Raw genomic sequence first — 14402 nt, 5'->3', positions numbered from 1 at the left:
CACACTCCGCCCCCTTGGCAATCACAAGTTTGTATTCTATGTCTATGAGTCTATTTCTGTTTTGTATTTCAGATGCACTGTTAATCAACTACACTTCAATAAATTTTTTAAAAATGTACTCTTCTAAAACACTGATAAGTTATATCTAAAAGTCATTATTAATAAAAACAATTACATTTTTAAAAGTCCATTTAAAATAATTTTATATGACATGAGATTAAACAAATCTTGAAAAAATTTGTTTTTAAAAAGTGAATCTCAGATGAAGAAAAGGAGGCAGAAAATCAAATAAGTTTGCAGCAGACTTCTACAGTGGGAGAGAGCCTTAATGATCACTCATCCCAGGGCCACCCCCAAAGGTGTCCTCTGACTTGGATGAACAGTGAAACTGTCCATTGTTGAAACTGTGATCGGTCATTGGTGTATCTGCCTAGGGCACATACATCTAATCCAATTCTACTGGCCAGTGGGCCAAACCTGCCCACCGCCTTTTGGGGTTTTTTAGTACTTAGAAAAAAAATTATGATAGGACACACATAACACAAAATTTACCATCCTGACCATTTTTTAAGTGTCTGTTTCAGTGGCATTAAGTACATTCATTGCTGTGTAACCCTCACCACTATCTATCCATCCCCAGAACTTTTTCAGCATCTCAGACTGAAACTCTGTACTCGCGAAACGGTAACTCCCCATTCGCCCTCTGCCAGCACTGCCTGTTTTTACACATAACAAACACAGATGAGAACATCTGTGTTCACGTCTTGACACACCTCTTTACACATCGTCTCTTGCTGGTTCCACACTACAATGGCAGAGTTTAGTAGTTGCTACAGAAACCAGATGGCCCACAAAGCTGAAAATATTTACTATCTGGGCCTTGACAGAAGAAGTGATTACACTGGCCCTGACCAACGGCCACTGAACCCGCGCTCGGTTATCTCCAGGGCAGTCACTGTGCCTTCAGGCAGATCTCCCTGTGTTTGCGTAAGAGGAAATAGGAACATGATTTTCTTCACAGCGAACCCAAATTTGTCCCCCCCTATAATTTACTTTTGCTAACACCTCACTTCTGGAGACGCAGACAGGAGTGGAAAATTCCAATGTCTAGAAAGGCAGTTTTATGGGTTGAATTGTGTCTCTCTCCAAAAAGATATTTTGAAGTCCTAATCCCCAGCACCTCAGCATGTGACCTTCTCTGGAAATATGGTCTTTATTGAGGTACTCAAGTTACACAGTTGGATGCTGTCTACTTTTAAACAAAACAATACATTTCTCTCTGGAGATAGGCATGTCAATTCACACACAGGGTCTACAGGAGAAGACCCCAAACTGAGCATGGTGCTTAATTCTGAGGAAGCGCCTAGGAGAAGCCTTTGTAGTTAAAGGGGACTTTATGTGTAATCTCTGAATTGTTTATAATGAAAACCAAAGCTTCTCTTATCCAAGGTATTTAAAATAAATTCAGTTAGAGGGGTCCACATCTTATGTGCCTGTCTGGTCACTGGTACGGAGAATCCCATCTTTTGTGAGTCAGATTCTGAGGTCAGAGTATAGCCTGTATTTCCTGTGAATGTCTTTTAAATGGCCAATAGATATGTTATGAATATGTTAAGCGTATATTCCTGCAAGGGATTTCATGCGTGTGTATAAGTGCATCATACATAAAACACAGACTACGCATGCATAATGGACCATCTGACCTCAGCTGGCTCGCAACTCCTCCTAAAAACTGCTTCCTCCTTGAGCAGAGGCTGGGGGGTCCACACAGCTATAGGGTTGAGCCCTGATGAAGTTACTGGCTTGTGCTTAGGGGCCATATAATAAAATATAATAGTAACAGTGCCTTCAGATCATCCTCCACGTGGCCAGGGTAGGGCTTGTGGAATAGCATCTCCTGTCTCCCGCCCACTCCTCTGCACAGACTCACCATGTGTAATAAAGGGCAACTTCAAGGAGGTTTAAGCTGCCTTCTCCTGTCCTTCCTCATGCTCTCTTTGTGTAGTGGGTGGGGGGCTGCATGGCTGAGAACAGGGGGCTCCAGTGTAGAGTTAATGATACCTTCTTGACCCCCCAGCCTCTGGATGTAGGAGTGAAGGGGGAAAGAAAAACAATAAAGAAATCCCACTGTTCCACTGAGAGCAAAGCAGAGGAGGAAGACACACCTTCTTCCTCCAAAGGCCAGTTCTTCAGAACTGAAAAGGAGATCTGTGACAAAAGGGAGTTGGGGCTGGGGGTTGGAAACCCAAGTACCTTTGCGAGATGATCTGGAATTTGTCCAATTTTAGTGAGAGGACCAATAGAGAACTCAAGTGAAACCACAGGAGCCAGGGCAAAAAACATTTTAATCTTTCTGGCCAGCTTGGGGATCTGTGAAAATGCTATAAAACCTGTGGGAACAAAAAGAAAATACCAGAATTCCATTTTCTGAGACTTTCTCTGAAAAGGCAATGGCAGGTATGCGTGACGCCCTCTAGAGGCAACCTGAGAACCGCGCAAGCGACGCCGCCGCCAGGAGGCCAAACACTTGAAAGGAGGGCCTCTGAACTCTTACCCCAACACCGAGTTTGGTGAACCAAACATTTAAGTGCTCCTTTCAGTTTTCAACCTCGATATGCACTGGAAGAAATCCGGATGGCTAAAACCGGAAGATGTTTTGTGTTCCTTGAATACTGTCAGCCAGCGATGGAAAGCCTGTCTTCCTAACAGCTCCACCCCTCCGCCCCCTCCCTCACGGCTCCCCTCCATCCCTAAGGACCATGAACAAAGGCACTCAAAGCAGTTGGTCGCCGCTGACGCAAAAGGAACTTCCGCAGTTAGAATCCCCTAGCTTTAAAATATGTTTTAGCTGACTCTCAGGTCACTTCTTGCCTTAAACTTGGCCCCAGAATGTCTCCTTTGAAAGCAGCAGGGCAAAGAGACAAGTCGACAAGTCATGCGAGAAGGAATATAGATGAAGAAAAACGCTTAAGGCTACTAAGAAGGAAGGCAACGGTGTCCATGTTACTTTTTGTTTGCAGTCTCTCAAGCAGGCAGTCATGGGAGTGAGGGTGAGGCGACCTAACTGTGTATATCCAGACACTTCCAAGTGTTTGTACCTTTCCTAGGTAATTTCCTCCTAGGCGTGTATTCTAAGGAAATTGTGTGATAGGAACACAAAGATATTAGTCACAGTATACACTAAAAGGGGGAACTTAATAAATTATGGGACAGGTCTCCAGTCCCTAATCATAGGAGTTCTTGTGTGCTCAAATTAGAGGCAATTTTTATTTTCTTTAAACTTTGCTAAATTTTCTGTTTCTGTTTACAATGAAAGCACATTACTTTTCTAATCAACATAAAATACATATGACTTTTAAAAACTGTAAAGTGTACTATGGCATCCTTGTAGGTAGCTTTAGTCTACTTCACTTGAAAAATCAGCATAGTTTTCTGTATATAAGTCTCTGCACTAATAAAACTTCTTGTTTTCTACCCTGTCACATCCCCATACTGCTTAACTAGGAAAATACGTAATAGGCTGGGGTTTACATTAATTCCTTCAATTAAGGGAACCATACACCATGTTTATCTATTTATGTTTAAGTCTGAATTTCCAGAGAAGACTAAATATTACCAAAATCTTTTGCCCTATTCATTATTTCTGCTTGGCACTAAGAAAAACTCCAAAAACATAAAACCCTATCTGAACTCACATAATTTTTTTTTATATTTCACTTTTAAGAACAAACACAAACCTGTAATAAGACATCATGTCAACCCCCTATCTTGATTATATACATACCTATCGTGGTGCCTTGTGAGTGACCCACATAATACACTTGTTCTTGGCCAGTTTTATTCAGAATGAAATTAATTGAAGCGGGTAGGTCATAATTTGCCATCTCATCATAACTGTAATCCAAAAAAAAAGATCTTTCATCAATACATTGCACACAAATACAACAGTGTACAAATAATAGGTGTGTGGTTTGATTAGTTATCACAAACTGAACACAGCTGAGTAAATTGATCCTGCGTGTAAGAAACAGAACATTACCAGGACTGCAGAAGCCCCCGTGGGCTCCCTTCTAACCCATGCCTCCCCAAAATAACCATGAGCCTCATTTTTCACACCATAAATCAGTCCCATCCATTTCTGAACTTTTCTGTAAATGATACCAAACAGCAAGCATCCTTCTGCATCTGGTTTCCTCCATGACACTGCAGGTGGCTGTTGGCTGGCCACTGTGTAAATATACCACACTTTATATTTGCTCACTCACTACAGATGGGCATCTGGTAGTTTCCAATTTTCCACTGTTACAAATAGTGTGACAACAAATACATTCTTGGACATGCATTTGGTAAAAGCTCTGATTCTCGTGTTTCAGGTCCTCAGGTAGGTTCTGGTTTTACAAGTGGTAAGCAAGCCTGAGGGAGTCCGGGGTGCTGACCTTCTGTAATGCCTGATACTGAGATGCAGCCCTGAATCCGTGCGCATGCATGCCGACTACTACCACCACTTACGATGTGCCAGGTTCTGCGTCCTCTCCTTTAAGCCCCCAGTGACCTTGTGAGCTAGGTATTTGTTACCTCCATCTTACAAAAAGGGAACAGACACAGAGGGCTTATGTCACATGCCCAGTGTTGTGCGGTTAGGAGTAAGAGAGAGAAGGGGAGAATTTCCAGAAAAAAGAAAAGTGATCATTTGGAGTACATGTTTATGGAGGAAGGGAGAAGGTTATGGGACACAATTTACCAAGCAGCACCCTACCACCAGGAATGCCAGCATAACTAAAAATTCCTTATTGAAGCTAATTCTTAAATGTAATCGTTTATTTATAATTTTACAGCTATTTATTAAGTTTCTAACAAGGTGTAAAACCTTCCACAAACCATCAGTTTCGCAGTCATACGATCTTGAGTTACCCACCTATTTGCCACCCAGGTCTGCATTAAAGGTACCAAGGAAATAGACCCTGTCATGATCAACTCAAACATACCTGAAGGCCCAGAATTCATCCTGAGAAACGGAAAAAGTCTTGTGTTTCCGAGACCAGGTGTTTCCCCTGCTGTTCCCCATCCACACATCAAAACCAGCATCTGCCAGAATGAAGCCCAGGCTGTTGCTGGGCAGGTTGGTGACCCAGTTACTGGAATCTGCCAGCAAGCCATGCTGCAGGAACACAGCTGGTCTGGGACCTGGAAAATATTCATGTCTGGGAGTTAGCAGCGCCAGGCTTCAAAACAACCATGACATCTTGCTAACCAGATAAGTCACACAGGATCACAAAGCAAATAATGAAACAGAAACAAAAGACCAAGGTAGCGTTATCATTCAGCAACTACACTGCATGAGGGCGCCCAGGAACCGTATGCTTTCCTTGGGCACATTAGGACACTACTCACCCATCAAAGGTGATTAGGGCCGGCGTGGGGAAAAAGATTTGACTTTAAAAGATCAGAGTCAAGTTGACCAAAGAAGGACCTTAGTGACATATGGGGACCACTGGGCAGGGCTGCCTTGTCCCTGCTGGTCACCAGTAACTTAGAAGGAGTGCCTGCACTGCGCTGGTCCCCCGGGGAAAGGACAGTTGGAGTGAGGCAGGAGGAAGGCTCAGCAGGGGGCCAAATTCCTCGTTGCTTGTTCCAACCTGTGTCTCTTCAGACACTTAGGGGAAAGCCAGAGGCTGCGTAAGTGACTTCACAGGGCAGAGTCCTGAGAAAGGAGGAGCGGTTTCAACAGAGATGGGAGAACCAAGTAGGGGAGAGCAGGATAAAGAGTGAGGCAGTCAAGCCAGGACTGAGGCTGGAAAGGGGGGCAGGTGCCAGTGCGTGGCGACCAGGCGTCAGCTCCCCTACCTTGCCTTGATGGGGAAGGTTTCAAACTTCCATGAAATCTCTCTATACTTCCCTCCCTAACCCCCAAGAACCTTCAAAGGAGACATGTGGGACTTGGCAAGTTGAAGACATACCAAGAAACTCTTTAAACACCATCAATAATAACTCCTGGATTTCCACAGGCAATGAGAAGCCACTGATGCTTTCCTGGGAGGTGACCATGAAGCTCAGGAAAGTGCAGGCGGCCAACTCAGGCATGTGCCCAACATGCACATGCACCCACCATGCACGTGTGCCAATTATGGTGGCTGAGGGGCTTCCAACAACATCTGCAAATACCCCTACTATAGCCCAGACCTGCCGTTACCCCTGCACGAGGCTCGAAACAGTCCCAGACCCCTTGCCCTATACTTCATGGAAGGGTTTCTCAAAGCTCCTATATTTGCCCCATACACTGAATTTCCATGAACTTGATTTTATCTAAAACAACCACTACTGCAATCCAGTTATAAAGAGTCTATGTTTAACACAAAAAGAAACAAAGAAAATATATTTAGTTACTTGGGAATTTGGATAAACTGTTTACATTAAGAGGTAATCTGTGGATGCTCATTACCTCTATGCCACAATCAGCTGGGTACCTAGAAAATGAAAGTGACTGCACAGTGATAAAGAGAACACACACACACACACACACACACACACACACACACACACACACACCCCAAAACAAAAACAGACCCCAGGGTGACAGCAAAGCCCCCAGTGTGGGCAGGGGGAGGAGATGGTGGAGAAAACGCAATGATTTGTTAAGACACTTGTAAGAGGGGAAGGAAGCAGATTGAAGTCACTCTTCTCTAATTCCCCTTTTTGTTTGTTGGGTTCCCCCATCCCTCACTTTAAGCTGAGTATAAAAGCTCAGTGAACAACAGATATAAAAGATGGTGCCAGAAAGCAAAAAAATAGTGAACCTGCTCTTTAAAAGCCAGGAGTTTCAAGTCTGAAGGATCTTAGCCAAGAACTGCAAAGAGTCTGGCAGCCCCCTGGCTTTTATGTGGGAAATGACAGCAGGAGAGGGGAGGCGCTGAGCCAGAAAGGTAAACGGTTGAGAAATGGGACAGCCTGCAGCCACCTCAGGCCTCATAGCTGTGTCCTGTTCATTCATTTGAAGATTCTTTACTGAGACTCTTACTGTATAATAAGCAGGGCACTAGAAGTTTAAAAAAAAAATCAAGTGACTGGAAGGACACGTTACATCCTGTGTAAACCTGTCCTGGTACCGCCTATGTGAGGTGTAAGCCACGCTCCTTCCCCCGTGGAGTTCCAGTCCAGTCAAGGAGACAGGCACACAATTACCTTCCAGCCTGGCATGTGAAAGGCCAGACCCCCACACAGGAAAGCCCAGAGGAAAGAGAACAGAACTCGGCCGTGGGGGGAATCACTGAGCCAGTCTTGAGTGAGGGGCAGCTTGCCCCACAGAGGGTGCGGGTGAAGAAACGGGAGCCTGGATTTGCGGAGAACTGAGGCTGCACAGTAGCCTCAGCCAGACGGGCCTCCAGCGTGCGCATCAGAGGCTCCCGGCACGGTCTGATGCACAGGCAGCACGGGGAAGCGCTGGGAAGGTGCAGTGCCTTGTCTGACCTGGGGAGAGAGGGGATGCGAGGGTCTTCCTTCAGGGGTGCACATCCCTCCAGACTGAGCCAGCTCCCCTTCCCCCCAGAACAGAAGGGCCCCTCTGAGGAGGGGACTGCAGAGGATACAACCCACTGGGCTTTCAGAGCCCATCACTCCATTAGACATGATGGGTCACCAACAAAGAGACAATAGTAACAAACCCTGGCCTGCGGTGGAAAACCAGCTAAGCTGCTGGTCCCTTCCCTCTGGTATTCAGTGGATGCAAAAGGCAGCAGAATAAACAAGGGCGTTGCAACAGGCTACCTGCCTGTCTGCCAGCCTCTCCCACCTGCTCCCACCGCGGGGAGAAAGGAAGGCATGTGTCTTCCTTCCCACCCCACCACCAATCAAGGACTTAAGGATTTGCTGGTAAAAGAAACTTCTCTCCAGCAGAGTTATATCTACTGCTACTCACATCTTCCAGTGAATTGTTTTAATCAGATGTCTTTTCACCCTGCTGGGAGAAGCTGATTAAAGTAATAGGTGGTTATTATCGTGTGCCCATGTGCTCCAAGGTGCTGTGCTGAAAATCCTATGAAGTGAGTACTATTTCTATTTAACAGAACAGGGAATCCTGCCTGAGAGAAGTCAAGTAATTTGCCCAAGACTGAATGAGAGCAGGCAAGTGGGGGAGCTGGGATTCGAACCCAGGTAAGTCTGTCAGGGTCTAGGCTCTTGACTGTTTTGCTACGGGAAAGAAGGTTAATAAGAACGAGAGTCATTCTACAACATACAGAGGCCCTAGGGAATGACAAGCCGGAATAGGGGAAGATGTTTTGCAGGGAGCTGGACCACATGCTTGGATGAAAGTAATCGCTAGTAGATGGAGGAGTCAGAGAACTCAACCTCGCCCCCTCAGGCAACTCCTCCAAAGCCCAGCCTAATCCATGCCCTCCAGCACCTGCAGCCCAGTTTCAGCAACAAACCAATGCACCAGGAAGGGGACTGCCTTCCCCGCTGTGCCCTGTCATTAGTTTGCCCAAACTGGCTCGAGGAGGGCTGGGGGCCGAGGGAAAGGCCTAAAAGGACTTTGGCCCAGAGAAGGCACATGACTTCATCACACTCATCTAAAAAGTCAGCACAGAGACAGCAAAGAGAAGCAGCCCCGTGATGGCCCGCCACCATGCCGCCTGCCTGATGGGGACAACCGTGGGTGGAAGTGAGGAGGGAGGGGAACACTCAGGCTCTGAAAATGAATCTGCTGAGCCCACAGTCTCCCAAGAGGAAGATGATGGGGTGAATGGGGAAGTTCCTCCTGCCTCCCAAGACACCCACCCTCCCTAGCAGGGCACTGTCTGAACAGGCCTCCACCACACTCGAAAAACTCCAATAAAGAACCAAAAGGAGGAGGAGGAGGTCACAAAGAAACAGACTTTGGTTCTTACCAGATGTGAAACCCTTTAGGATTTACTCAATCTCCCTGAAGTATAGCTGCCCTTTTCTAAAGTGGGGATAGAACAGTGGCTGACACACAATAAAGCTCAATAACTAACAGTGATTCATACAAATAATAAGAAATATATAAATGCAACAAAACCTTATTAGAACACAAGCTCTGTGAAGAAAAACACCATGAAGTGGGATTCTTTAGCTAAAATATATAATAAAAGTATATTTTTTAAATATATAATAAAATATAACCACAGTTACAGCAGGACCATACTAAGTGTTGAGGGTCTCAGGTTCCAGTGCTAAACCTGTCACATGCACTGTCTCAGATAAGCTTCTCCCAGCTTTCTGAGCTGACATGGTCAGCTGAATAATGACTCACCAAAGACGACTATTTCCTAATTCCCAGACCTGTGACTGTGTTGCCTTGTGTGGCAAAAGGGACTTTGTAGATGTGATTAAGGATCTTGAGATGGGGATTACTTCCTGGATACCTGGTGGGCCCAATATAACCACAAAGGCCCTTCTAAGAGGGAGGCAAGAGGGTCAGAATGAGAGAGACACTGGAAAATGCTATGGTACCAGCTTTGAAGAGGCAGGATGGGCCAGAAGCCAAGGAGTGTGGGCAGCCTCTAGATGTGGGAGAAGGCAAGAAATGGGATCCTCCCCTAGTGTCTCCAGAAGGAAGGCAGCCCTGTCAACACCTTGGTCTTAGGACTTCTGACCTCCAGAATGATAAGATAATAAGTATGTGCTGTTTTAAGCCACTAAGTTCATGGTAGTTTGTTACAGCAGCAACAGGGAACTAATACAACTAGGGACTAGTTTTTACTCCCACTTTGCAGATAAAGACTCTGAGGCACAGTGTGGCTAAGTAATCTGTGCAAAGTTGCACAGCCAACAATCCCAAACCAGGACTCAGAGGTGGCAGGACATCTCCTGGGCCTCAAAAAGACAGGCCTGTCTCCTTGCTAGCTTGGGAGGAACCTCCATGACCTAATATCTTTCAGAATTGCTTAGAAGATAAGCTGTAATTTGCATAAGGGCTCCCTTCTCCTTCTGCAAAAGCAGGTTCTAGACAAAATGGCAATAAGAACCTGGCTTCTGGTGCACAGGCATCCCCACCACTTATACAGAGTAATGCCAAATCAGGATCACGCCTGACTTTAGACGTCCCTGCAGCCATCTGTGGGACAGGACAAACCTAAGTGCAAGGGCTGTTTCAAGCATTCCAAAGGCTGGCTATAGATCGCCCAAAGTGCCAGGACCCAGGGGGCTTCCTGAACCTGCCGTGACTACTTACAATAAACCCTAGGAAGCATTCTGGCATCTGGTTGATTTGTAATTATTAACAGTATTTGTCATAACAGCTACGGATCACCCACGGTGTTTTACAAGGATTGCACTGTTGCAAGAGAGCTATGAAGATCCACCCCCATGTTAAAGATGAGGTGTTTGATGCCTGGAAAGAGAGCTTAAGGAACCTGCCCTAGAACCCTCGCCTAGAGGTAAGCCAGAATTGAAACCCAAGTCAGCTTCATCCCAAAGTCCTCGCTTTTAACCAGTGAAAATTCATTTAAAAATAGAGACATGAGAGAGGAGGAATGTTTATAAGGATTCTGTTTGTACCCAACCATTTCAAAGCAAGTCAAGCACTATTTTCTAAGAGTGTCTACATATCAAAATCCTCTGGTGCCACTTAGAAAACATACATATTTCTGGTCCTGGTCCTGGGAATCAGGAATTCCAGGGATGGAGCCTAGAAATGAATTATTTTCAACAAGCTCCCTCAGCTCTTCTGATGCAGCCCACCCGTAGTGCTAGTCCAAAATGCTCGCTTAACAGAAAGAACAGAGGTCCAGTAAGGGAAGTACACACAGGAGTACTGGCTGCCTCCTGGCTCACAGAGGGCCATCTTTTCACTGTGCCCTAACGTGGTGGAAGGGGCAAGGGTCCCTGGGTTTCTGAGGTCTCTCTACAAGGACACTAATCCCATTTGATGCATTTTAGGCAAGGCCTTCATGTATTTCCTTGTTCTAGACAGGAGGGCACCCGGCCAGAGATGGTAACACTGACCTCCAGGCACGGTTCTTCCCATCACATTCTCACTTCAGCACCTTCTGCTCGTGATTTGAAAAAAAAAAAATCCTCAGATAAACATCTTCCTTCTGTCCTTCTGGTTTAGAACACATTCTGTCTTAGTCCGTTCCAGCTGCTATTAGAGAATGCCATTGACTGTGTGGCTTAGACATAATCGAAATTTATTTCTCACAGTTCTGGAGGCTGGGAAGTCCAAGATCATGGCCCCAGCAGATTCAGTGTCTGGTGAGAGCCTGCCTCCTGGCTCACAGAGGGCCATCTTTTCACTGTGTCCTAATGTGGTGGAAGGGGCAAGGGTCCCTGGGTTTCTGAGGTCTCTCTAAAAGAACACTAATCCCATACCTGGGGGCTCTGCTCTTATGACCTAATCACCTCCCCAAAGCCCCACTTCACATTAAACCTTAGGTCTCAACATCTGAATTTGGGGGTGAGGGGAAAACAAGCATTCAGCCTACAGTCCATTCCCTGTCAGGCAGGAATGGATACTGAGTAAGCAGACACCAGGCTGCCGTCAAACCCACACTGATATTTTAAAACGAAAAACAGAAACTACAGCTCCATTTATAATAGGTGAGATACTGTATAGGCTTATGTCATCCAATTTTCACAACCACCTACGAAGTGGCAAGTATTATTCTTCCCATTGAGTAGATGAAGAAATTAAAACTTAGGTCAAGGAGACTGCCAAGGTCACACAGCTAGTTCAAGTCATAGAAGTGAACTTAAGCCCACGACTGGTGCCATTAGCACGCTCCTGTTTAACCACTAGGTGTCCAGCCTCCAATTTTACCCATCACAGGAAGCTCTCGAGTTCTGTCTGTGGGTACAGTGCCTCTGAGCTCAGAAGGACCCTTAACCCAATATGGTCTTGAGCAAGGGACATTATAAAGTGTTGATGCTTTGGTCGACCCAGTCCCCAGGAGGGCCCAGGATGGAAAGAGCAGGTAGACTGAAGCCCTGTGCTGGAGAGATTATCAGAAAAGGCTTCAGCCCTCCAAGAGCTCATGGTCTAGTGGGGAAGACCAAGGTTACAAACATCATCACCTACGTAATACGTTATTACTTTTTGTCATAACTGTCTTAATTGCTATGAAAGAAACACAACACAGAGAGCTATGAGAATATGAAGCCAGGGGCCTGACTGGGTGTGAATGACTGAGGAGATCCTCCCTGAAGAAGTGATGCTGAGGCTGAGGACAGAGACTGGGTAAGAGCGATTAAGCAGGAGGAAGACAGGGCACACTGGAGAAGGGATGGGACCATACACAGCACTCTCTTCCTTTCCACTCTGACTCTTGGTTCCAGCATATATGCATATATGAGACACACCGTGCTGTGCAGCTGACATTGCCTGGTGGTGCTGAGTTAGGCAGAGGGTCTGAACACAGTCCCCTACCCCTGTGCCATTTAAGTCCAAGCAAACCTGGGCGTGACCTCAGGTAGCCAGAGCCAACAAGCCCGGGCACTGTTGTCCAGAGCTGCCAAGAGGTAAGGAATTACATCCCAGCTCATCAAGGCCTCTGTGCAGCTTGTTAGAGAGCAGCATTTAGAAATGGTTTCCTGAAGAACCACATATGAGGGAGAAGAGAAAATCCAAAAATCAGTCAGAATCCTAAAACAAAGAATAAAATTTAAAAAAAAAATCACTCTACAGGCTGGTGACCTTTCCCCCAAAGAGCTAACTCACAAGCCAGTTTGTAAATTTTCAATTATGACTCACAAGGTTCCATGGGCAACCCCAGGGGAGTCATTGCCAAGGCAAAGTCCAAAGAGCCTGCTGATGCATAAAGGCAATTACTCCCATCCTACAATGCACTTCACTCATCACGTCATCAGACACGCACTGCTTTCCATCAATGTTCAACTAGTAGTGCTTTATTTGATGGTTGCTTTATTTTACAATTTATTTCCCAGTTAGCCAAGAAGTCTGTCCTGTTGTTATTGCTATTTTATGCATTTTTAGGCAAGGCCTACATGTATTTCCTTGTTCTAGACAGATAAAATAATAATTCTGACTATCAAAGGGTCAACTTGCTCAGTACTTACTGTGTAAGGCCGCGCTCTCTATTCAGGGAACACTGAACCTGGAGTCAGACTGGGGGGCCCCTCTCCTTCGGCCCACCGAAAGCAAATCTCTTTCTCTCTTTGAACCTAATTGTCTCACCCACTAAAATGAAGGTGTTGCTCTAGAACACAGGCTCCCAAACACAAGGATTTTATCTTGGAATCTGCTGGGGACTTATGATAAAAATGCAAGCTCTCGAAATCCCCAGCCCAGGCAGGACTCTTGAGATCCTTCAAGTGCCAATGTCCCATGACTTCCTGAAATAAGGCTGAGCAGATGAAAACAGAACCACTTCCCTATCAACAACAGATTTCTGAATTTCAATTCCGTTAGGGAGTTAGTGCAAAGCGGGGGTCAACACTCAATAGAGAAGTTTGCTTAATTAACATTGATAAACAGCCCACAAACACTCCACAAGAGCTTTCTAAATACATATTTCAAGTTGCCTAGTTAGCAAAGGTTTGACTGGACAGGCAAGGATTGTTTAAATCAGGGGGTTCTTTACTAGGTCCATAAACTCTCTGCAATTGAGTGTAAAATTTGTGTGTGCACAGGTATCGATTTTATTTTACTAGAAAGAGGGTCCATGGCCTTCAACAGCACAGAACTCCAATTCTGAAGACTGCCCGACAAAACTTACTCAGGCCAGCCAAGCAGAGGACATGGTGCCGCTGGTCGCTGTGAGGAATACAAAGATGACAAAGACACAGCCTCTGCCTTCAAAGAGAGGCTGCAGGGAGGGATGGTGGGAGGGAGAAGGAGACACATAAATCAACCCCAAAGCAGAGTAAGAAAAGCACCTCAAACCTAGGGTTTATCATATTAAATGAAGTAAGTCAGACAAAGACAAATATCGTATGCTATCGGTTATATGTGGAACCTGAAAAAAAAAATTGATACAAATTCTATTTACAAACCAAAAACAGACTCACAAACATAGAAAACAAACTATGGTTACCAAAGGGGAAAGGGCGAGGAGGGATAAATTAGGGGTTGTGGATTAACAGACACACATTACTTTCCCTCTCTCTCTCTCTCTGTATATATATATATATATATATATATTCTATATATATACACACACACACACATATACATACACACACACACACATACAATTACACCTGGATTCTAAGAAGCCTAATCCTGCAAAACTACATTAAGATGGACGAGAACGGGGAGGCTGGGAGAAAGGACGGCATTTGGCATGTAGAGGAGCTGGGTAGTCAAGCCCTGTGATCATAAAAATTCTCCAGACTCCCAGTGAGGCTCCACATACAATCAGAGTCTGGAGACAGGACTGAAAGATGTTTATGTCAAATGAAATAAAATGCACAACCTAAAACTGAGA

General features: G+C 45.4%; 1 protein-coding gene across 4 annotated transcripts in view; it reads right to left on the bottom strand.

The window, feature by feature from the left end:
- Positions 1-14402, bottom strand: part of LIPA (lipase A, lysosomal acid type) — a 38490-nt gene that overhangs the window by 11318 nt on the left and 12770 nt on the right. For all 4 annotated transcript variants that reach the window (XM_032491358.1, XM_032491357.1, XM_006187993.3 and 1 more), the window contains 3 exons: positions 4986-5184; positions 3785-3894; positions 2254-2390 (listed from right to left, as the gene is read on the bottom strand). In XM_032491358.1, coding sequence (XP_032347249.1) covers positions 2254-2390; positions 3785-3894; positions 4986-5184 — 446 coding nt within the window. The remainder of the gene's footprint in view (positions 1-2253; positions 2391-3784; positions 3895-4985; positions 5185-14402) is intronic.

This window comes from Camelus ferus, chromosome 11 (genome assembly GCF_009834535.1).
Source record: "Camelus ferus isolate YT-003-E chromosome 11, BCGSAC_Cfer_1.0, whole genome shotgun sequence".
Taxonomy (NCBI): domain Eukaryota; kingdom Metazoa; phylum Chordata; class Mammalia; order Artiodactyla; family Camelidae; genus Camelus; species Camelus ferus.
Note: the sequence above shows the minus strand (reverse complement) of the source record. Positions and strands in the feature narration are given on the sequence as shown.